Source organism: Sorghum bicolor, chromosome 3 (genome assembly GCF_000003195.3).
Source record: "Sorghum bicolor cultivar BTx623 chromosome 3, Sorghum_bicolor_NCBIv3, whole genome shotgun sequence".
NCBI lineage: Eukaryota > Viridiplantae > Streptophyta > Magnoliopsida > Poales > Poaceae > Sorghum > Sorghum bicolor.
In genome coordinates this window covers 9,898,015-9,922,735 of record NC_012872.2, presented here as the reverse complement: position 1 = coordinate 9,922,735, position 24,721 = coordinate 9,898,015, and the positions used below count along the sequence as shown (strand labels likewise).

General features: G+C 46.5%; 1 protein-coding gene and 2 pseudogenes across 3 annotated transcripts; 1 reads left to right on the top strand and 2 right to left on the bottom strand.

The window, feature by feature from the left end:
* On the top strand, window positions 2,062-6,806 carry LOC8085065 (protein AATF). 3 transcript variants are annotated; one of them, XM_021456895.1, is made up of 12 exons: window positions 2,062-2,364; window positions 3,179-3,346; window positions 3,442-3,516; window positions 3,634-3,744; window positions 3,871-3,910; window positions 4,003-4,066; window positions 5,292-5,394; window positions 5,489-5,584; window positions 5,668-5,697; window positions 5,956-6,055; window positions 6,341-6,425; window positions 6,525-6,806. In XM_021456895.1, exons 2-12 carry the CDS (start codon window positions 3,287-3,289, stop codon window positions 6,628-6,630), a joined length of 870 nt encoding a protein of 289 aa, XP_021312570.1. In that variant the 5' UTR covers window positions 2,062-2,364; window positions 3,179-3,286; the 3' UTR covers window positions 6,631-6,806. The 3 variants fall into 3 exon arrangements, with proteins under 3 accessions (XP_021312570.1, XP_021312571.1, XP_002457552.1); XM_021456896.1 differs by having other exon boundaries at window positions 2,062-2,368; XM_002457507.2 differs by lacking the exon at window positions 2,062-2,364 and adding an exon at window positions 2,822-2,864.
* On the bottom strand, window positions 6,880-9,484 carry LOC8072385 (annotated as a pseudogene).
* Window positions 14,426-17,917, bottom strand: LOC8155579 (annotated as a pseudogene).

Below are 24,721 nucleotides of genomic sequence, written 5' to 3'. Positions count from 1 at the left end.
ACAATTAGATCACAAAAATTGTAGTTATGAATTATTCTAATTAATTACAGAAAATAATAGATCAAAATCAACAATAAAAACTTTGTACTAAAGCATACCATATTATATACTCATTGTGTAGATCTACTCATGTGGAGTCTAATAAAATTGAATTTTCTATTTTATGATTTTTCAATTATTTGGCCAAAATAAATAAAAAAGAAGATAAAACCGCTTATACATCGGGCCACGAAGGTAAAATGCACGGTTTTAAAAAGTTGAGTGGGATAGTTTGCCCGATTTTAGAGTGGACTTTCACAAAAGTTGAGAAAAAAAATACTTTTTCCTTCCCAAACGCTCTAGGCATGTTGGCTCGCTCGATGGAGGGGAGGGAGGGTTTGCTAGGCCTCTAGCCCGTGTTTTTCCCCCTCTTCTGTCCTGCAGACACCGCCGCGGCCTCTACTTCGATGAACTCACAGTCATCGTCTATGGGCCGACCCAGCACTAGGGCAAGGCTCTAGTCGTGGCCTAAGTAAGCAGGGAGCAATTCTTCAATTTTTTGGCCCATCAGACATAAGCCCAACAAAGTAGTCAAGCCAAGGGAGGGAATAGGGCAGCGCTCGCTCGTGAGGAGTCGCGCCGCCTCGCTCGCGTCTCTGTCACGTCGCTCCACGCCTTCGTGCTGTTACCTCATCCTAGGTATAAAAAACCGAGAACCAAACCAAAAGTATCGAAAATGAATTTTTCGTACCTTGTTCAGTTCTTAATTTTCAGGAACCGAAATTACCGAGGTACATTCGGTACTATACCTCGGGGAACCGAATTTACCAAAATGTACTGAGTTTGAGTATAGTTATATTATTAATAGCACTATTTTAGGCCTTGTTTAGTTCACCCTCAAAACCAAAAAGTTTTCAAGATTCCCCATCACATCGAATCTTGTAGCACTTGCATGAAGCATTAAATATAGACGAAAACAAAAATTAATTACACAGTTTAGGTGTAAATCACGAGACGAATCTTTTGATCCTAGTTAGTCTATAATTGAATAATATTTGTCACAAACAAACGAAAGTGCTACAGTAGTGAAATCCAAAAAAATCTTGTAGACAACATGCAAAACAACATTTGTCTATTATATTTTATATATACGGTACTCTACTCATATAATCTTGTAGACTTGTATATGTATGTATTAGACACTACTATTCTCTACAAAAATCATTTCAAAATTACTCCCTCCATTCCAAATTGTAAGTCGTTTGACTTTTTTTATCCCAAGTTTGATCAACTCGTCTTATTTAAAAAATTTGTGCAAATATAGTCAAATTTAAGTCATTCTTGAAAAACTTTTATTAATAAACCAATACACAACAAAAAAAAAATGATATTTTGTATAAAACTTTGAATAAGACGAGTAGTCAAATTTGATATTAAAAAAGGCAAACGACTTACAATTTGGAATGAATTGAGTAGTTTTTAAACATGCTATTTAATTAAATGTTCATATGACCAATTCAGTATTTTTCAGTAAATATCAAATTTAGTCGGTACCGATTTTCCGAGAACCTGAATTCCTATAAGAACTGAATGCCCAAGGTGACCGTGGTCTGCCAGCGCCGCCAGGTGCGTCGCCCATCGCCCCCACCGACCTCCGCTCTGCGCTCCGCCCCTCGCCGGCCGCCCGCCGCCCGCAGTGGAGGCCACCCTGACCTGACCGGCACAGGAGAGTTCTGCGAGCAGCCCAACGACCGCTCGCCCTCCTCGCCAAGGTGAGCACCAGCCGTAGTAAGCCCGTAACTCACCAAGAGGCTCGAGCTAGCCGGATTAGTTTATGGGTCTCTGACTCTTCCCTGCGGCCGCGGCATGTGTAGCAGCCGCCCGCCTGGCGCCTGCCTTCGCACCGGCGATGAGCTCCGGCAGGCAGGCAGTAGCAGCCGTGGTGGACGCGGGGAAGTGATCGTCACGAGAGCGAAATAGCCCGGGGCCAGCCCAAGAAAAGTCAGTTACCCCTCTTCAGTTTAGCCCAGCTGCGGCGCATATGAATGAGGTCTCCTTCAGCCCAGCCCAGACCAGCCCGACCCGGCCGTTCCACCCTAACAGAGGCAGGCGTCGCAGCGCGCTCCCGACTCCCGAGCGAGTAGCGACGACGGCGCCTGCGTCTTCCGTGGCGGCGCCCCTACCCCTCGAACCCGTCCGGCCGACCTCGCCTCCTCGGCTAGCTACCTAGCCGCCGTGCCCACCAGCGTCCACTGGTCAGCAGGCGCCCAGCCCTCAGCCGGCCAGGCGGTAGGCTCCTAGCCCCCAAGCGACCGCAGTGCCCCCTGCAGGCTGCGGCCTAGCCCTTGCCCGGTTGCCCCCTGCTGCTGCACAGTGAGCCAGACAGTGAGTATGTTTTACTGATTAGTGATTATTATCATCGCATCAAAGCCTATTCTGATTGATGAATGCCAATTGTTGTTTTTCTAAAAATTGCACTGTAATAATATTTCATACCGTAGGGTATTGGGTATATATGATCTCTTGGCTTCTTTATTTGGTCCACAAATGTTGTTCTGCATGTTGTTGCTAACATTTTCAATCAATGTCACTAGTTGTGCCCTTTATTATTATTATTATTATCTGTTATTATATTTTAGTTTTTCTGTAGTAAGATAGATGTCTTGGGACTAAAAGGCTTTGTTGTTGTTGTAGTAAGATAAGATGTCTAGCCTTTAATTGTTTATAATTCAACCTCCCTTGTCTCATTTCTGGGTCCACCACTCCACGGTAAATCGACTATGAGCCGGCTGCAAGTCAGCCATAGTCCAATCGTCTGGTCACTTGGTCTCATTGTTTGTGGGGGGGGGGGGGGGGGAGGGGAAGAGCCAGCAGAACTACAGCAGGTGACCCTGACCTTTGCTGTCTGAGTGTTTGGCTTATTGGAAATCTGGAAAAAAAATGCACGGCAATTTTACTGTTTCTTCTACGTTGCTAGTGCTACTGCTTTTGGAATTTTAGTATGCCTCATTATTTTCTTAAAAAAGACAAAAATGTATTGCTGTCGTGGGTTTTTTTTTGAGAAAATAATGTACCCACATATTTTCATCTTTCTGATAACATTACTTATATCTGTATCCATGCTACATAGGCGAATACTGGTTTTGTTTTAACTCTGAAGTCTCAATGATTTTACTGTTTTGTTTTGTTTTTGCAACAGGCAAGCTTTGTTTCTTTCCATTCAGTAGCGTGGAGATCAAACTAGCCAAGGGCAGCCCAAATTTGGGGATTTTTCAAGTGAATCCCCCTGTATAGAGATAGTTCGAAGATGATGAACCAGCACAGAGAGGAGGATGCCTTGAGAGGTCAAGCAGTCAAAAACCAGAAGGTGCTGACCCACCTTTGCATCTTGGTATTATCATGTGATACATATATCGAATCCAATCAAAATTCTTACCTTTGTTTGATTTATGCTCCCTCAAGGCGATATGGGACAAGACCCTGGAAATGAGATTCTTGCTGCAGAAGGGATTTTCCACTTCCAACAAGTTGCCCCAGGTTGTAGCAAGCATATCCCTAGGTTCTTCACAATTGTTCCCCTTTTGATGCAGGATTGTGGCTTATTTGATTAGTTGAATTCTAAAGTCCAGTTTGTTCTCTATTGTGCTGTTGCAGGAACCCATCAGAACAAGGTTTTGCAATCATGATAAGCAGATAGAGCAAGCCTATGATGATCTGTTGAATTCATCAAAGCAGACTTTGAGCAGCATGATGGAGCTGCAGGAGGTTCAGTTAGTTGCACATATTGTTTTCATTTCACTCCTATGATTTCTCAATATGATCGAAGTGTTTCTTCTGCAAATAATGATTGAAATGTGTCTCATTGTACTCAACCTCTAAAATTACCTATAGGCTTTGCTCGAGAGTAATCAGGCTACAAAGGGTGCCAATGGTATTGCTACTCTCCATACTGTTCTTGTTCTACTGTAAAAACTATGGCATACCATCTACATGTTCATAACACAACTCTTTACTTGATGCCAGAAATTCCTTCTGCCGCAAATGGAGACAATGACGAGTGGTCAGAAGTACAGAGATTGCAGACAAGGTAAATTTTTCTTTAGAAATAACTAACAAACCATTAGTACTTGAAAAAAAAACTCAGCCAGGGGGAGGAACATCCCCTGATTTTGTTCTTAAGAAGGTTGTGGCAGCCTTCGAACTGGTGACTGGGCCACGAGGGTTTCTTTGACCCTTGGACTTCAATGGTCTAATCAGTGTAACTTAGGAGAAGTTGGCTTAGCGCTTGAAAAGCACTGCAGTACACTAAGCATTTGTTTATTTACAGTTGCCTACATCTCTACCATTTGAAGTAACTACTTTGTGATAATCACTTGAGTATGAGTACTTGAAATGCTTATCACATCTTGGCAATCGCATTTCTTTTATGTGTAACTGAAGTCTGCTCTAGCTTCCTAATAGGGTTTGTTTTTATTTATTTTTATACAGAAACCACTCTGAGATAGCCACAATGTAGTAAAAGTTGCAGCTAAGTTACTCAAAACACCCATGCAAAAAAGAGAAGAAAAAAATGAACTTGTATATTCATTTTGTTAAATACCTTATGATTTGGCGATAGATTCTGTTTCCATCTTGCCAGTAGACCATAGGTCATTCTATGAGTCTCAGCCATCAAATTGCAGCGCCAGTTGCCACAAATCCAGTTTCATATGAAGGTATTGGCTGTGCAACAAGCTAATTGCTGCTCTCTGCCCAATATGTTATACAATTGAGTCAGAGGTTGCATCCAAGGTATACTTGTTTGTATGCCTTTCTTTGCCAAGCCTGGTAGCAGGAAAGGCATGTAACAAAGATCTTGCTTGAAAATTAGAATACAAAGTAACTTAAGTGTAAAGGATAATAGTTGATGGAATCCTTTTTTTTTAATTCTCACTTAACTCCTTATGTTTGTAGTAGATGGGAAGAAGGCTAGTTAATCACATAAGAGATGCTAATAGAGTAACATGACATCTTTTATTAAGGTGCTTGGAATTATTAATTGTCTTGAATTTTGCATTGTGCTAACATCCTTCTAGAAAGCTGGCTCTGCAACATTGGATTCAATGACTTGCAAATATATGATGTAGGACACGTGGAGAGAAAACTACAATTAGATCTAAGGGTACATTGCCATAACATGAAGATTCTGAGAGTTATATGGATGCTCTAGACCTTTCATCTTGCATTTGCACATATGCTGCTTGGTGTTGGTACTTGGTTTTATGTGCTCATACAAAATGAACTCTGAGTGTGGTAAATTATTTTGTGTACAGGATAACAACATTCAGAAATACTGAGATAGATAAATGGCAGAGGAAAATACAGGTGACAACAGGTGCTGCTGCACTTAAAGGAAAGCTACATGCATTTAATCAGGTTGCCTGAATACTTATTTAGCTACTTTGTGTAATTTGTTACTATTAAACAAGTCAATATCTAAAGCTCAACTCTTCCCCTTGTATGAAAACAGAACATTAGTGACCAAGTTGCTGGTTACATGAGAGATCCAAGCCGGATGATTAACAGGATGTACTTGTCCAACTCTGCTGTTAGTGTATTTGGAAAGGTACTTTAGATGCATTTATCATAAAGGGCCACCAGTCATATTTGTGCACCTGGCTAACTAAAGTCTTGCCATTCATATTTCAGGATGTGGGAGAACCCAGAACAGCTGAGGAGGTTTGAGCATTTATTACATTGTTCTCTTGAAAATATTTCAAACTTTATTTGGTCTCCTTCAGTCTACTGAAGTGTAACAGCCTGTAGTTAATTGAAGCTCATTTCTTCCACTGAGATGAATTTCCCATTTTTATCATAACCTTGGTTATTTATCTGCCACACTAACATTGATATCAGCATGCTTTTATTTATGCATTTAGAGGATATAATGCGGACTACACTTCCTGGGCTTATTTCATCGCCTTTGCTGTAACTTAGGGGCACATTATGGAAGGTGATCCTGAACTTATTGACGATTCTGAGTTTTATCAACAACTTCTCAAGGAGTTTCTTGAGTCATGTGATAGAGGGGCCTCAGGTTTGTTCATTTTCAGCTATATTGCACTTATTATTATTTTCACATAGGTCTTCCCACATTCGAATTTGCTGTCTTTTGAAAAATTGCATTAAATTTATCTGTTTATGTATATATATCTCAACATGCATATTGAAACCTGGTTCATCTAACAGAAGATACATGTTTCAAGAATATTCAAATTCTAATTGTATATTCATAAACTATTACCATTCTAAGATTTGTAAGAAATGTACATGTTTCTACTTTCGCCTTGAGCATCCATCAAATACCATTTATTGTATGCAGAGTCGGCACTTTATGCCCTAAAAAAGCAGCAGGTTAAAAAGAGAAAGCTTGTTGATCGTCGTGCTTCAAAGAGCAGAAAGATACGGTGCGATCTCTATCCTCTGCTTTGGTGACGTCTGAAAATTTTCCAACAACTTTCCTTTTGGTAATTGTGCTCATTTCTGTTATGTGTTTTTTTTTTCAGGTATCATGTCCATGAGAAGATTACTAATTTCATGGCCCCAGAGCCCATGGTTGTTCCTCCAATGGCCCCGAAGTTGTTTGAGAATTTATTTGGCAATGGCAACTAGAATCAACTTAAGCTTGGATTCAAATGTCACATTACTTGGTGCAGCTTTTTTGTACTTTTATAAATTGCAGTAGGTATGATGTCACTAGACTTGGGACTGAGTTGAAAGTTTTGATGGCCTCGTCAGTTTTGTGCGTAGAGTAAAACAGAAATTATACTTCGATTTGGGCTTGATGAGTGCCATGGGCCGGTGGACCCGCAGAGAGAGATCCTACGAAAATTGTTACAAAAATTTTGGAAGCAGCACATCTTCTAGAAATCTTATCTAGATGTTCAAGAAGGTTTACAGCAAAATTTATGATCGTGCACACGTTGTCAGCCAATCGCTCCAGCACCCAAAGCTTGAGCTTGATAAACAGGCAGCTTCATGGGAGCTTCCTGAGCTTGACCTGCGCGCCGTGCTCTGGCTGCAGCAAGACGACGGGGAACGGCGCGTGCGAGTAGGACGGGGAGAGCTCGAACACGAAGCTCCCCAGGATCATGGCGAGCCCTATCTTTGCCTCCAGCAGCGCGAAGGTCTGGCCGATGCAGGTCCGAGGACCCCAGCCGAACGGGAAGAACGCCGGCGGCGCGTCCCCGCCGGACGCCGCCGCCCTGGCGATCCCCTCCGCGAACCTCTCCGGCCTGAACTCGTCGGCGTCCGGCCCCCAGACGTCCTTGTCGTGGTGGATGCTCAGCAGCGGCAGCATCAGCATCACGCCCGCCGGGTACCTGACGCCCCCGAGCTCCATGGGCTTGTACGTCCGCCGGTGCAACGCCGGCAGCGGCGTGTAGAGCCGCAGCACTTCGTACAGCACCATGGTCACCTGCAGATGCGATTTGGGATTTACGATCACGATCACATTTCACAAAAACGAATCAATCAAGATTCAGAGCCTGCGATGCAAAAATGAAGGGTGTGTTTCTACGATTTTGAGCCGGCTGAGGCCGTCGTAGTCCGGCACTGATCTGCAGCCGCCGCCGAAGACGCGGAGCACCTCCTCCCTGGCACGGTCCTGCCACTCCTGGTGCATGGCGAGCACCACCATGGTCCACGTGAGCAGCACCGACGTGGTCTCCATGCCGGCGAAGTAGAACAGCTTGCATTCCCCAATGATGTCGTCGGTCGACATGCCGCCGCCGCCACCGCCGCCGGAGTTCGTCCCGCCTTCGCCTTCGCCACTGAACTGCTCCATGTTGGACTCCAGCAGCAGGCCAAGAAGGTCGTCGCTCGTCGCCTTCCCTGCTCTCAGCGAGCTCTCCCTCGTCGCGATCATCCCTCTCAGGATCCCTTCGATCTCCGCCGCGATCCGCTTCATTCGCCGGTTCACCCTTGTAGGCAGCATCCTACACTCACGGAAATTGCAATTTTGCAGTACATCGATCAATTCCCCGTGGCAATTAGCAAGCAAATCAATCAAAATGGGGTTTGATCAGAGAGAGAGAGAGAGAGAGAGAGAGAGAGAGAGAGAGAGAGAGAGAGAGAGAGAGAGAGCACGACGATCAAAGGATGAACACTGACATGTAACCAGGGATGTGTATCTTGTTGGCGACGAGCATGGCGAGGTGCACCTGCTCCTCCTGGAGCTCGAAGATCCTCCTGCCTTCCAGGTAGCTGCTGCCGAAGGCGACGCGGGAGATGACGTCCCCAGTCAGCCTCTGCATCTCCGGCCAGACATCCACCTCGCATGGCTCGCCGTCGTCGGCCGCGGCCACCAAACCCTCCCATCTGCTCACCATGTCGGCGCAGCACGACGCAAAGGCCGGGAGCATGCGCTGCAAGAATCGATCGAAAAGCTCAACATTAGTTGACTTTTCAGACAAGCGAACATGCTCTGACGACCTGATGTATGCATGCCTCGGGGACAGGGGTTTAGTTGACTGGTTGAGACCTTGAGCTTGTCGAGATGGAAGGCGGGGTTGATGAATGATGATCCTCCGGTGCTTGGCCCACTTGCTACCCTGGTGGGTGCTCACGCCGTGGTGCAGCAGCCGCGTGAGCTGCCCGAAGCCGGCCTTCTCGAAGTGGCCGAACTTGTTGGACAGGACCTGGCGCACCAGCTCCGGCTCGGTGACGATCACCCTCGGCGTCGGGCCGAACCAGGTCACCGAGGTCTTGCCTGCCAGTCATGATCATGATCGAGACATGAGAGTGAAACACAGACCGTTGGTTCCTTGCCGTGGTAAGACCGGCAAGCTATGGCCTTATTTACACCCAAAAAGTTTTTAGATTTTGACACGGTAGCATTTTCGTTTTTATTTGTCAAATATTATCTAATCATGAAGTAATTAGACTTAAAAAATTCGTCTCGCGATTTACAGGCTGTGCAATTAGTTTTTGTTTTAATAATATAGTTGGAAGATTGTCTAATGCATGTGCCGTAAGATTTGATGCGATAAGAAATCTTGAAAAGTTTTTAATTTTTTTGGTGGAAGGCCTAAGGCGCCGAACTAAACAAGGCTAGGTCGACAGTTACTGTCAACGATAACGCAACGCGACGAAGAGTGAGAGAGAAGTTACCGTGCTCGTTCATGGCGTGGTGGACGAGCGGCATGGCCCTGGGCACGACGGCGTGGCAGCCCGGCGGCAGCGGCGGCCTGGACCTGGCCTCGCGGGCGAGCCGGTCGGACAGCGGCGCGTCGCCGGACAGCGGGCGGTACGCCGTGCCACGGAGGCCCTGCGCCCGCAGCGCCCGTTCAAGGCGCCGTGGCCTCAGCCACGCCCACTCCGCCGCGCGCGCGGCGCACCACGCGACGACGGCGACGGCCGCCGCGCACAGCGGCGGCAGCAGCAGCTGCTGCTGCACGTTCCACGGGGATGGAGCCTCGCCGAGCAATCCCACTGGCACGCTCGTCGCCATGGCTCGGCTCCGAAGAAAACTAGGCTCGTCACTCTCTGGACTGCTGTGCGGCGGAAGGGGAGATCGAACGCCAAGAGCTGCTCGCCATCGCCGCCGTCTTATAGAGGCAGAGGAGGGCGTGTAGTCTTCCTGCTGGCGCGTGACGACTAATCTTTGCTCCGTGAGAAAGGGACAGAATAAAAGCAGAGCGGCATGAGCATGAACTGTACGGGGAAAGTAAAATGTGCCCTCAAGAACATGTGTGTTTTAGAACATTGATCATTAGATTTACATTGAAACATGTACGTGCATATTTCTTAATGTAAATCTATACTAAGATGTATGCACACACGCTTCTTAATGTAAATCAAATGATCTATGCTAAGAGCACATGCTCTCAAGGGGAAAAAAGCGTCTTTGATCTGTATGTCACACTTGCAGGTCATATATACTACCAGCTCCATTTTTTCAAAAAAATATATATATATATACTACCAGCTCCGTCTAGAAAATATACATTTTTTCGAGAAATATATCACTGTAGATTTAGATTGAGCCAAACCTCTTTAATTTTATAAAAGAATATTAATAAAGTTTTATGGCTCCAAATAGATTTATTATGAAAATATGTTTTATAGTTAATGATATTTATTTAAGGACATAAGTGTTTATATGACTTCTAAAAACAAGATATGTAGTCTGTTTTTTTTTTGTAATTTTAACTCTGCGCTTCGTTTAGTGTTCAGACAAAGAATGTAGGCATCTCGCACTAAACTAAGTCATAAAATTACAGAAAAAAGACATTTCAAAAAAGAAATGAATGAATTTAGTAGAAAAGTATTCTTTTTTCTTAATGTTAAAAAATGAGAAAATTCTTTTTTATTTCCAAAGTTCAAGGCTAAGAGAATCAGATCTATTTTCTCTTCAGTGGACATCTTCATATAGAATTTGTTAAAATAAAACAAGTGGGTTATAAAAAAACTCTTTTTTATCTATAAAGCAAAAAAATATTATTCTATTTTAAGATGGAGAGAGTGAGTATCTATAAGTGTCTCCCAGAAAGTTACTCTTTAAATTATCATTTAGAAACCATCAAAATAAAAAACCTTTTATATATCTTTTCATCAACCAATAGCTTGTCTATATCTTGTACGGACTATAGAAAACCAGTCTTGTACTTTATCTTCTCCCAACAAGAAATCTAGAATGGATGATAGCTATATATTCACAAATCTAATTAGGCTGCTCGAGAGTATTTTTTATATAGATATTAAAAAACCCTATGAGTTGTTTCTAATATTATACACCAGCATGAGTAGAATTGAAGACCAGCCGCCGACGAGGCCTATGTCTGCCTCCACGAATTCACCACCACCGATACAATTCGAGGCCGACAAGGGGAAAGGGACTCACTAGTCACTACTACGCCCGTGGACCGTTGGACCAGCGGTGAATGGATGATACCCTCGGAGATTCTGAAAACGTGTGATGTCCTACGCAATTCTCTTGCATACATTTGGAAGTAGTGCATCTTTTAGAAATCGTATCTAGAAGTCCAGGAACAAGCATTCTCAAATTTGATACTCTTCATCTGTGGATTTATAACGTGATACACCCTCTGATTCAGATTATATGGCGCACATGTATGTTAAGATTCAAACTTTACATTTTTATAATAATTTAGTCAATAACATTTTAACTATTATAATATAACCTTGACATGTTTAGATTTGTATTATCAAATGGTCATATATAATACTCTTTCTATCTCTGAATACATAAATTTGTAGCTCAAGAATTTATCTACAAATAGATCAATCTCTATGAGGCTGAACAGTCCGTCAACCCATTTATTTTCTTTGAAATCTCCTCGTATTTACTGCACCCTCCTATCTCTCAATTCAGTGTTGAGTTTTTGCAGTTGGATGTGTAGTAAATACTTCCTCCATCCCAAATTGTAAGTCACTCCAAGAATCTTGGAGAATCAAAACATCCCAAATTTAACCAAATTTGTATGGTAGGATAATAACATTTATGATATCAATTAAGTATTATTAGGTTCTTCATTAATTATATTTTCGTAGTATATCTATTTGATGTTACAAAATTTTATAATTTTTTTTATAATTTTAGTCAAACTTAAGATGCTTTGACTTTCTAAAATTTTTGAAATGACTTATAATTTGGGATAGAAGGAGTAATATAATTAATTTGTTACAGGAACAATCATTGATCCGTGTGCAACTACTCCACTTTATGAAGGGTAGTATGTTCCTTTCTCTTTAGTACTAATCTGTCCTAATAAACTTGCTTTTTTTATACTAGGCAAATTCATTAATCATTACCTAAGAGCATCTTCAACAGTTATGCAATTGAAATTTGTCATTTGTTGGAGTTTGCCAAGTCCCTAAACGTTTTGCCAAAGAAAAAATAAGTTCATCTCCAAGTGTTTGGCATTTTTGACTTGCCATTTACCAAAGACCCAACTATTTTTGTCCGGGAATCTTTCATCTTCGCAGGAAATTCTCTCGCGCATCGCGCGGGCGTTTTCTTTTTCGTGCACAATTCCTTCGCCCGTCGCCGCCAATTCTCTCGCGCGTCGCGCGGCCGTGTTCATCGATCGAGGCAACAGTCCCAGGTTCGTCCGTGTTCGCCCGCGCGATGAAAGAAGGCGGCGCGCGGGGGAAAGAAAAGAGTCGCGCACGGGGAGGACACGTCTCGTGAGAAACTATCGCGACATGGGGAGTACGGATACGACAAGGAGTTCAAGATTCTCGGGATATCAAAATTGTCAAGCCATTGTGCCTATGCAAAAATACCAAGTTTGGTCCATCAAATGCCAAGTTTGCCAAAATGCATAAGTCAAATGCAAAACTGTTGGAGAGCAATTTTTAAGATTTTTAGCAAATTTCAAAAATGCAAAGTCCAATTGCATAACTGTTGGAGATGCTCTAACAAATCGTTATCGACGATTACACAAATGTCATCAGGTATAGAGAAGAAAAGGATCTCCTCACCCTCAGGAGATAACCCAATTTAGGCAGCTCGAGAGTGGCCTCATTACATGATGGCCAATTTTGCCGTAAGGCACTGTAATTGGCCACTACACAACACACCGCGCTGATTATTTTATTATTTTTTCAGATTTTATGAGAGAGATCAGGTTGGTGAAATGTCTTCTTTGCCCTTGTCTTCAACCTCCAGCCCTTTGCTGATATTTGCCATAACACACTGCTGCCGCCAATTCATCCATTTCCTCCTCCAATCTTTTTTTTGTCAAAAAAAAAAAGTAGCTCGTGAGTGGCCTCATTACATGATGGCCAATTTTGCCGTAGGGCACTAGAAAAAGCTATAATTGGCCACTACACAGTGCATTTTAGTTCTTTATCGAGACACACCGCGTCAATTATTTTATTAATTTTTCTGATTTTAGGAGAGAAGGTTGGTGAAATGTCTTCTTTGCCCTTGTCTTCAACCTCCAGCCCTTTGCTGATATTTGCCGTAACACACTGCTGCCGCCAATTGCCATAACACACTGCTGCCGCCAATTCATCCATTTCCTCCTCCAACCACCCGCCCGCCTACACCATTGGTTCTCCATGTGGTTCTTGCCAGTGGAAAAATAGCTACGGTGGCTTGCTACATGCACAACAACGACGCCTCCTTTGGCTGAACAGAGCAAACAAGAGAGATGGAAAGTGGTGTGATGCTTCTTGACGTGATTCTCACCTCCATGCTATGGAAAATATCGGCAAAGTGTTGGAGGTTGAAGACGGGGACAAAGAAAACAATTCACCAACTTTCTCTCTCCTACAATCTGAGAAATTAATAAAATAATCAGCATGGTGTGTCTCGGCAAAGAACCACAAATTTATAATGGTACCTAGCATATTTCGCAGTTTGCGGTGTGCAGTAGCCAATTATAGTTTTTTTCTAGTGTCCTACAATAAAATTGGCCTTACATGATCTATCCACATGAACACACTCAAAACTCATAACATTTGAGCTTGAAAGGAACTTTATCTCCTCGACTAGGTGGCCAACAGCAGAACTATCATATGCTTTTTGAATTCAGAGCTCTCACTTTTTTCATGTGCATCAGTTTCCAGGATGATATGTCCAATGCCCAGATCAATAGCAGTTTGCATCCCCTATAGACAGGCGACTAGCTCAGCTTGGAAGGCATTCAACAGGTTGTTGATCTTGGCTCTTCCCACCATTACCACATCACCATCTTTGTCTCGAATCAGAAAGCCCCAGCTACCGACTTTTTCAGTTGGGTGGAAAGATCCATCACAATTGATCTTCAGCACATCTTCTGGTGGTCTTACCCACCTCTGTCTGCGTTGCTCCGTCCGGCCCAGGCCACTAGTGACTTGCTGCACATTCTCATACGTACATAACTCAATGCAACGGCCTATCACTGCGGCTGGCCTCCGACGCCCCTCCTCTCAGATACTGAGAGTAATAACCATAAAGTCTCTCTTTGGTTCTCACTGTTTTAGAATCCATTCCACAACACCGCAAGTGTCAGGGATAGCAGCTAGTGTTTCATGTTCATTTTCCAAATTCAGAATTCGCCATATTTGCTTTACCAACTTGCATTTGAAAAAGAGGAGACCTCCATCTTCAGTCATTTGCCCACACATCGGGCATCTTGTGTCAATCAGCATCCCCCGTCGAGATAAATTGTACCTTAATGGTTGGCTGTTATGAGTAAACTGCCACAAAAAGTGTTTGATTTTATTTGGACATTTCAATTTCCAGATTTCTTTCCAAACACCTTTCCTATCGTTAGTGCTGCCACCTTGTCCTCCGTTTCTACTTTGAGATGTAAGCTGCTTATCGAAATGCCAGGCTAGGGTATTAGCTCTCTACCTATGGACCGGCAAGGCAAGGATCACTTCGGCATCCTCATCCTAGAAAATATCCCTCACAAATGTTGTTATTAAATAATTTCTACAAATTTAGTCAATCTTATGGAAGTTTAACCGGCACGAATACCATGGTCACATTTTAGGACCGAATAAGTTTACAGCTAAATTTATGTGATCGCGCCGCAAGTGCACATATATAGAAGCATTGTCAGCCTTTCACCGGGGTTCTACGGCCTTCATGAGTACAGTTCGCGAGAGAAGCATGCCACACAGACACAACATACATGGGCTCACGCACGATGACGCAACTGAGAAAAAACTAGCAGAATAGACCATGGCTTAGCCTGAAGCTTGAGCTTGATCAACAGGCAGCTCATGGGAGCTTCCTGAGCTTGACCTGCGCGCCGTGCTCTGGCTGGACCAAGGCGACGTGGACCGGCGCGTGCGCGTACGACGGAGAGAGCTCGAACGCGAACTTCCCCAGGATCATGGCGAGCCCTATCTTGGCCTCCAGCAGCGCGAAGGTCTGGCCGATGCAGCTCCGAGGTCCCCAGCCGAACGGGAAGAACGCCGGCGGCGCGTCCCCGCCGGACGACGCCGCCCTGGCGATTCCCTCCGCGAACCTGTCCGGCCTGAACTCGTCGGCGTCAGGCCCCCAAACGTCCTTGTCGTGGTGGATGCTCAGCAGCGGCAGCGTCAGTATCACGCCCGCCGGGTACCTGACACCCCCGAGCTCCATGGGCTTGTATGTCCGCCGGTGCAACGCCGACACCGGCATGTAGAGCCGCAGCACCTCGTACAACACCATGGTCACCTGGAAATGGCGATCGATCGCGATTAAGATTACCATCACATTCCACAGATGAATCAAAGATTCAGAGCCTGCTATGCAAAAATTGACGAAGGTGTTACGATTTTGAGGCGGCTGAGGCCGTCGTAGTCCGGCACTGATCTGCAGGCGCCGCCGAAGACGCGGAGCACCTCCTCCCTGGCACGGTCCTGCCACTCCTGGTGCATGGCGAGCACCACCATGGTCCACGTGAGGAGCACCGCCGTGGTCCCCATTCCGGCGAAGTAGAACAACTTGCACTCCCCAATGATGTCGTCGGTCGACATGCCGCCGCCGCCGCCGCCGGAGCCCCTGAACGCTCCATGTTGGACTCCAGCAGCAGGCCAAGAAGGTCATCGCTCGTCTCCTTGCCTGCTCTCAGCGAGCTCTCCCTCGTGGCGATCATCCCTCTCAGGATCCCTTCGATCTCCGCCGCGATCCGCTTCATCCGCCGGTTCACCCTTGTAGGCAGCATCCTACACGCAAGAAAATTTCAAAAAAATTTTGCATCAATTTTCCGTGGCAATTAACAAGCAAATTGATTAAAATGCGGTTTGATCAGAGCTAGAGAGCGAACTGACATGTAACCAGGGATGTGTATCTTGTTGGCGACGAGCATGGCGAGGTGCACCTGCTCCTCCTGGAGCTCGAAGATCCTCCTGCCTTCCAGGTAGCTGCTGCCGAAGGCGACGCGCGAGATGACGTCCCCGGTCAGCCTCTGCATCTCCGGCCAGACGTCCACCTCGCATGGCTCGCCGTCGTCGGCCGCGGCCACCAAACCCTCCCATCTGCTCACCAGGTCGGCGCAGCACGACGCAAAGGCCGGCAGCATGCGCTGCAATGCAAGAGAGAATCGATCGAAAAGCTTGGATCGGATCCATCAACAGCATGATCGAGAAGCTATGATATATATACAAGTTGACGTGATCGATGCATGATATATATATATATATATATATATATATATATATATATATATATATAGATGAGATCCATAACTTTGCTGACGGTCTGCCACGTGGACTCTCGGCAAAGAGTGTTTTGCGAAACAAAAATAAAAAAAGGAGAAACTGTTGTCGACTGTTATTCAATCATCTGTTGGCAAAGCAAGCGCCAGATTACGGTAGTTGTTAGCTTTGCTGAGTGCTGACGTAGGACTCGACAAAGGCTTTGCCGATGACCTTTGATGTGGCACTCGGAAAAGATTTCTTTGTCGCAAGCTCTTTGCCGATAGCGCTTTGCCAAATGTGATCATCGATAAAGCCTTTACCGACAGCTAAACCATCCTTTGCCGAGTGCTTCGAGCACTTGGCAAAGTAGCTCAAATCCTGTAGTGAGAGATATATACGAGACCTTGAGCTTGTGGAGATGGAAGGCAGGGTTGATGATCCTCCGGTGCTTGGCCCACTTGCTACCCTCGTGGATGCTGAGGCCGTAGTGCAGCAGTCGCGTGACCTGCCCGAAGCCGTCGGCCCTCTCGAAGTGGCCGAACTTGTTGGACAGGACCTGGCGCACCAGGTCTGGCTTGGTGATGATCACCCTCGGCGTCGGCCCGAACCAGGTGACTGAGTTCTTGCCTGCCCAGTGCCAAGGCCAGGCGTTAATTAGTTGTCAATCCACAGTAGATGAGTCATGATCATGATCAAGACATGAGAGTGAAACAGATTTTTTTTTTAAAAAAATAATAACTATAGATATGTTTTGATATAGTTAATATATATCTTAGAAAAAACATATCTTTTTTGCAATATTGAATGAAAATAATTTTTATATAAAAATTATAGATTCCGACAAGATGTATAACTTTTTAGTTTTGGGTTTTTCTATTTAAAGTCATTAAAATGCTAAAAAAAATAATGATATATTTAAGTCTAAGGGTATTTTTGACTTTTCACACCGAATGTTTGACACTGTTCGAGCCTAATCTAACGGCAGTGGCAGGAGGGTAAAAAAATTTTAGTGCGGTGATGCTGAAGTCTATGGAACTTTTTTTACTTGCTCACAAGAAATCGTGATCTTTTACTGTGGCACATGAAATTCCCTCTTCGTTGGAATCATGATCTTTGAGAGTGGCCACGCCAAGCTAATAATAATAAAGGAGATCGACAGTTACAGTCAACGTGACGAGAGAGAGAGAGAGAGAGAGAGAGAGAGAGAGAGAGAGATTACCGTGCTCGTTCATGGTGTGGTGGACGAGCGGCATGGCCCTGGGCACGATGGCGTGGCAGCCCGGCGGCAGGGGGGCCCTAGACCTCGCCTCGCTGGCGAGCCGGTACGACAGCGGCGCGTCGCCGGCCAGCGGGCGGTACGCCGTGCCACGGATGCCCTGCGCCCGCAGCGCCCGTTCTAGGCGCCGCGGCCTCAGCCACGCCCACTCCGCCGCGCGCGCGGCGCACCACGCGACGATGGCGACGGCGAGGACCGCCGCGCACAGCGGCGGCAGCAGCTGCTGCTGCGCGGCCTTCTTCCACGGGTGGGAAGAAGAAGCCTCGCCGAGCAACCCCACTAGCATGCTTGCCGCCATGGCTATGGCTTGGCTAGCCTGCCCAACACTGAAAAAGAAAAACTGAAGCTCGTGACTTTTGGACTGCTATGCAGCGGAAGGGGGAGACCGATCGAACGGCGAGAGCTGCTGTGCTCGCCATCGCCATCGCCGTCGTCTTACATAGGAGTGTGTTTGGTTAGTTGGGAGTCAGCGGGAAGACGGATGTAGGGAACATCGAATATCTCCAAAATCTGGGGGACAGAGACATCCCACCTCAACGGCGGCGCGTCTTCGCGTTCTCGTCGTCGGTGATGTCGAGGAGCGCGGTTCTTTTTCGCGTCCAGCTCACAACCGGGGCTAGAAGAGTTTGTTGCAGCTTTCAAAAGACCGTTACAAGAGGCCATCCTGTCTGAAGCACCTAAGGCCTACGTCACGAGGCGTGACCGTGCTCGTCAACGGTCCGATCAAGAGCTGGTGCCCAAGCGAAGCGCGAGACTTGCGGCCAAGAGCAAGAGCAGGCTGACGAAACCAGAAGCTCAAGCAAGGAAAGTAATGATGAAAAAGGCAGGGATTGACGTCCATACAGAGCTGCCCGACGAGGCCAGTTTTGATGAGTTCCAGGAAGCCTTCAAGTTGCCGCTACCTATTGTCACCAGGGAGGCATTGGACACGCTCATTCACGGCCGGAAGCAGCGGGCTGTGCCCCGTTAGCGCCGCCTGAGCCTCAGGTGCTGAGTCGCTACCACTAACGACTTTATGTTAGCAAACAATGTACTCATTTGGAATGTCCGCGGGCTGAATTCGCGGGCACGTCGCGATGTAGTTCGTGAGTTCGTTGTGCAAGAGCGTGTGTCGGTCCTTTGTCTTGTGGAGACAAAGATTTCTGTACTGCAACCTCGCATGTTATCTGATTTAATGCAGAGTGTGTTTGACTATGTCTGCTTACCTTCGGTGGGGGCCGCTGGTGGCATTTTCGTGGCATGGCGTCGTGACGCCTGGACGGGCTCTGATCAGGTTTGCCAGCGCTATTCAGTTTCTGTTAACCTGAAGGCAGAAGGCCAAGCAACACCGACTTGGACGCTGGCCGTAGTCTATGGCCCTGTGGATGACAACTTGAAAGCAGATTTCCTCAGGGAGTTGCAGGAGGTTCATGCTCAAAGCCTGGGTGCACTACTGCTTTGTGGGGACTTTAACTTGATTTATCAAGCAGCTGACAAGAATAATGATCGACTAAATCTAAGAATCATGCGTCGTTTCCAGAGAACACTGGATGACTTGGCAGTCGAGGAACTCTACCTGAATGGGAGGTTATTCACCTGGAGCAATGAACGTCGCCATCCAACCATGGAACGTATTGATCGGGCTTTTGCTACGGTTCCGTGGCTGGATCTATACTCTTCCCATCATCTTAGAGCGCTCTCGACTGATAGCTCTGACCACACGCCCCTACTTCTTCAACTGTGTACTGAACCTTGGGCCAAACCCAGATTCCGTTTTGAACCGTTCTGGGTTAAAATGGAAGGCTTCCAAGAGGTCGTTGCTCAAGCATGGGAGCGCCAGGCGCCCAACGTTGACGCGTGCCGTCTTCTGGACATCAAGTTCAGGCGGACCGCTAGAGCACTTCAGAGTTGGAGTATGACCAAAGTGGGCAGTGTACGTTCCCAACTTTACATGAGCAGAGAGATCATTGCCCAGTTGGACAAGGCCCAGGAAGGCAGAACTCTTACTGAAGAAGAGATAGCATGGCGTCGGGAGCTCAAAGGCCGCTGCCTTGGTCTAGCGTCATTGGCACGCACTATTGCTCGACACCGCTCACGCATCAGATACCTGGAGGAAGGGGATGCGAATACAAAGTTTTTCCACCTTCAGGCCTGTCACAGAAAGAGGAAAAGTTATATCCCGGCATTTCAGCTTAATGGGACCTGGGTTTCCGCTGAAGTGGAGAAAGAGGAGATTGTTTTCAATTACTTCAAAGGGATCCTTGGGACACCTTTCCAGCGCTTGCACTCGCTTCAGTTCAACGAGCTGCTGCCGACGGTTAACCTGAGTGGTATAGATGCTTGTTTTTCAGAGGAGGAAATCTGGGCAGCTGTAACTGACCTGCCTTCTGATCGTGCACCGGGACCCGATGGTTTCAGTGGAATTTTCTACAAGATGACCTGGGGTACAATCAAACAGGATATCATCAATGCATTCAATGCACTTTGGTCTCTGGATGGCAGAAGCTTCCATCATCTAAATGGTGCCCTCATGATCCTGCTACAGAAGAAACAGCAGCCAACATTGGTGACGGACTACAGGCCCATAAGTCTCATACATAGCTTCAGTAAATTGTTCACCAAGTGCCTTGCCAGGCGTCTAGCCCCAAAACTGGATAGTATTGTGTCCTCCAACCAAACTGCTTTCATCAAAGGACGCTCTATTCATGACAACTTCAGGGCTGTGCAGCTGGCATGTCGCTGGCTTTATGCTAAAAAAGTTGATGCTGTTCTGCTAAAAGTAGACATTGCGAAGGCCTTCGATTCTGTAGCTTGGCCTTTCCTGCTCGAAGCTCTCCAGCACATTGGGTTCCCGCGAAGGTGGATTGACTGGATCTCTTTGCTCCTATCCACCTCCAGCACCAAGGTAGTCCTCAACGGACGACCAGGGAACAGGATCACACACGCCAGGGGTCTGAGGCAAGGCGATCCAATTTCTCCAATGTTATTTGTCATCGTCATGGAAAGCCTAAACTCCCTGTTCAAGGAAGCGGACCGCCGAGGGGTACTGTCGCCACTGCATGGGAGGACGATCTCTAGTCGTACGTCAATGTACGCCGATGATGTTGTTCTACTGGTTGCCCCCACCCGAGAAGATTTTCAAAGCATACAACAGATTCTGCAGTTATTTGCTGGAGCTTCGGGGCTAATTACCAACGTCAACAAATGTGTTGTGTCGCCTATCCACTGCACTAGCGATCAGTTGGCTGAAGTGCAGGAAGTCTTCCCTTGTGTTCCAGCGACGTTCCCATGCAGATACCTTGGTATCCCACTGTCCATAGGCAGGCTTCGTCGTGCGGAAGAACAAGCAATTATCGACAGAGTGGCCGCTAGAATCCCAACTTGGAAGTCTGGTCTGCTAAACCATGCTGGGCGTAGCTGCTTGTCAAGGTGACCTTGTCTGCCATTCCAGTGCATGTCAGTATAGCTTGCTGCCTCTCGGCCTGGGGGATCAGACAGATTGACAAAAGGCGAAGGGCCTTTCTCTGGGCAGGATCGGACTCAGTTCTTGGTGGTCGTTGCAAGGTAGCTTGGCCAATTGTTTGCAGGCCTACCAGCCTGGGAGGCCTGGGCATCCTGGACCTACGCTATTTTGGTTTCGCCCTACGCCTTCGGTGGGAATGGTTAAGGAGGGTTGATCCGGGGCGTCCATGGGCTCGGCTGCCATACTGAAAAGAGAAGACAATCTCGACGATGGCAGACATCAGTATGACAGTGGTTCTTGGTGATGGTGCAACCACCTTACTCTGGACCGATACCTGGGCGCCTGTTGGACCTTTCTGCAGGTTTGCTCCAGACCTTTTCGCAGCAGTTAGTCGAACCGGCAAGAAAAGATCTGTGAAGGAGGGACTTATGTCCAACCGCTGGACAAGGGATGTTCAGGGTGCACTGACCGTGCAGGTCCTATGTCAGTTCCTGCGGATTTGGAACATTCTGAGGGAGGTGGTGCTCATTGATTCACAGGCTGATAGGTTCGTCTGGAGATGGTCTCCAGACGGGAGATATACAGCCTCATCGACATACCGTGCTTTTTTCAATGGCTCCACGTCGCTGCCTGGGGCAAAGGAGCTGTGGTGCACTAAGGCCCCGCCAAAGGTTAAATTCTTCTTCTGGACAGCTCTACATCGAAGACTATGGACCGCAGAGCGTCGCAAGAGACATGGCCTCCAGGACAATGATGATTGTGCTCTATGTGGCCAGGCATCGGAATCCGTCGAACACCTACTGCTGGGATGTGTTTTCACAAGGGAGGTTTGGACCATTTTGCTGAATCCAGTTGGTCTTGCTGCTCTCGTGCCTTCAGGTGATGAACCTCTGGCAGAGTGGTGGTTGGCGCAGCGTGCCAAGGTTGATCTTCGCTGCAGACCGACGTTTGACTGCTTCATGTTGCTGCTTTGTTGGGGAATTTGGAAGGAAAGGAACAAACGTACTTTCAATGCCCAAAACTCAACGGTGATCATGGTGACCCAAGAAATTGCAGCTGAAGCGGAGGACTGGGTTCAAGCGGGTTTCTCTTGTATCTCTCTCCTAACCCCCTTCTGGTCGCGTGAGTTGGTTACCGAGTAATAGTTTAATTTGCACCGTCTTCCTGGTGCTTAGGTGGCTGTGTGCTCTCTTCGTTTGGCGCCTCGCCATCTGTTTTGAGCTCTAAGTTGTACTAAGTACCAACCTTGCTCCCCCTCTTAATGAAATACAGGCTGCTGCAGCCTTGTTCGCGAAAAAAAAAGGGCCTTCCCGGTGAACAGCTCGCCACGGTAGCCGAAGCAGCTCCGTCCGAGAGCGAAGATCCACGGCGAGGCGGTGTACTGCGACCGCGATCTCATCATCATCTCCCTCGCGCCAGCGGTGCTCGGAGAAGGAGACCATCGCCAAGCCTAAGATGCTAATCATCAAGGGGAAGAGCACGGCGGGGAAGCTGCATGCTCAACCTACGGGAGGTGTGCACACACGTTGTGTGAGGCGCTCGGCTTCACGGTGACCGTGGCGAAGGCCGGCGCTGACGCGCGTGGGTTCGCCGAGAGGGGTGAACGTGGCCGACGTGCTTCTCCCAGTGCATGGCGCTAGGCTCATCACGAACCAGATCTTCCTGCCCATGGGTGTCGTGCTTGTGCAGATTTTGCTGTGAGGAAGATGGGCTGGATGGCGACCAACTTCTATGGGCAGCCGGCGCGGGACATGTGTGGCTCGAGTATGTGGAGTACCATGTCTCATCGGAGGAGGTTCAGAGTGAGCGAAGCGAAGGTCTAGGACACGGCGAGGCGAGCGCGGCGAGGGGAATCGGTCTGACGGAGGAGACTAGGACTTCGACGTCATGCATTCTTGTACACATACATAACTGACAGTGGGCCGGGCCCTTATACGCGGCAGGTGGAGAAAATGGCATTAATAGGAGAGAGATAAAATTATACTGAATAGATGAATTGTAATGATGTTTCTTCAAACTTGGAGAATTGTAATGGCCTGGATAAGGCTAGTAAAACAAAAAGAAAAAACATGAAAGGTATTAGAGAATGACACGTGGGGTCCAAGTATGTCAGAGGGCTCGCGTAGGGAAGGAGGGTAAAGTTGAGCACGCAGCCCGTAGCCCGATGGCCCAAGCCGAAGCATGGTTTTTTGGATCGGCCCAAGCACGACATAGCCCGGTGTTGTGCGGGCTCAGGCAGACACGGCCCCATGCATATGTGTTATTAGAATCCAACCTAAATCGACCAAAGTGTGGTTTCGTGTGTATTCTCTCCTGTCTCTTTGCCTCCCATATGTGTTATCATAATCTAGCTTATTTACCAACTAAATGATTTCATGAAGTGATTTTGATTCACCACCTAAAACATTTTTTGAGATACATTAGATCTCAAATGTTTAAACAATAATCTAGATCCCTACCAAATGCATCCTAAATTGGACACATGGTGGCCCTATGTGTGTGCCGATGTGAAATTATGGGTTTTAATTTCACGTTGGTTGTTGATTTAGGTTAAACCAACAACAAACTTCTAGATATTAATAGCCCCAGTCTAGGGTTAACTCCTTTACATGAACCAATGATGAAAGCATAAAACATATGTGGGTAGGTAGGAATGTGTGGTTCATAATGTAAAGTGGACATGAGTCTTTGGACTAAGCATGATGTAGGACTTTTACCTCTTGCTAAGAGTATGAATCTAGGTAAATCTTACATCCAGTCGGCTTCTTGGAGGGGCTAGCCTCACATGCGTGGGGATGTGCTAACTTGCCCCTCGTAGCGGGTCTCTGTCAAATCATGGGAGCCAGAGGACAAGAAAGATTCCCCATGACTTATTTCCATCGATTGGGTTCATCAAGATCATGTGGATTGATTCACTCGGATCCAAAGAGTCTGAGTGGATGGTCGATGAACATGCTAAGAACACCAAACAAAACAAGAGCCTTGGCACCTCCAAGGCTTCCTCTGTCGACTCTAGGCTCGTTAAGAAAGCTCTAGAGTTTTGCTTGGAGAAGATGGCAAGATCCTCAAGGCTTTTGACAAGATAATAACCCCATTGGTCAGGTATGTTTGTTCCTTGCTTTGAGTTTGGGAAGCGCACCTTAGGTGGTCTCCTTAATTGTAGCCCCCGAGCCTCTAACTGATACGTGGAGCCGATCATAGGGTGCATTGGTTTGGTTTAGGTGTCTTGATTCGTTAATCAACTGAGTTTAAAGGCATATTCCATGCGAAAGTCTGATTTTACCGGCACGCCCTGCTTAGAACTCTTCAACCCTAGGGAAGAGAATCAGACGTTACTTGCTGAGGTTGCAAAATTGAAATGCCAAATAGATGAAGCTCGATGTGAGCTAGAAGAACACTCTTTCTAAAATTGACCCATTATAGGTTCAAATCTAGAGTGGGATTATTCCCAAATAGCTGCCCTATAAGGCAAGGAGGCTATATATTGCACACTGGAGTAGGAGAAAAGCCACTAGTAACTCTTCCTTTGAAAGTAGGAGAAACAGGCTCAAGGTCGTTTAGCATCCTTCTATCGAGGAGGAGACAAGTGGTTAGGTCATGCTCTAACTAACAATGTTGCGATTTCTCAAAATGTAGAATAGAATAAAAAACCAAAGTTATATGACACTTGCTATTGCTACCCTACATGATAAATTTGGAATATGTATAGAAGTTTCTGTAGAATACGTAAAATTTACGTAGAAAAATGTATATAGCCGCAATTGCGATAGAGAAGTGCACGATATAGCAAACTATGCTTGCCTAAGCTGTGGCATGGCAATGGTTAGCCTCTTGGTCTTCAATCATGAACCAAACATACCCAGGATAGCAGGGTTGTACTGTAGGATTCAAAAACCTGA

Excerpts from the sequence above, each read along its gene's own strand:
- LOC8085065 (XM_021456895.1), top strand. The coding sequence starts at position 3,287 with ATGATGAACCAGCACAGAGAGGAGGATGCCTTGAGAGGTCAAGCAGTC. Across the intron at positions 3,347-3,441 it reads AAGCAGTCAAAAACCAGAAG|GCGATATGGGACAAGACCCT; the intron begins GTGCTGACCCAC and ends TGCTCCCTCAAG. Across the intron at positions 5,395-5,488 it reads AGCTACATGCATTTAATCAG|AACATTAGTGACCAAGTTGC; the intron begins GTTGCCTGAATA and ends GTATGAAAACAG.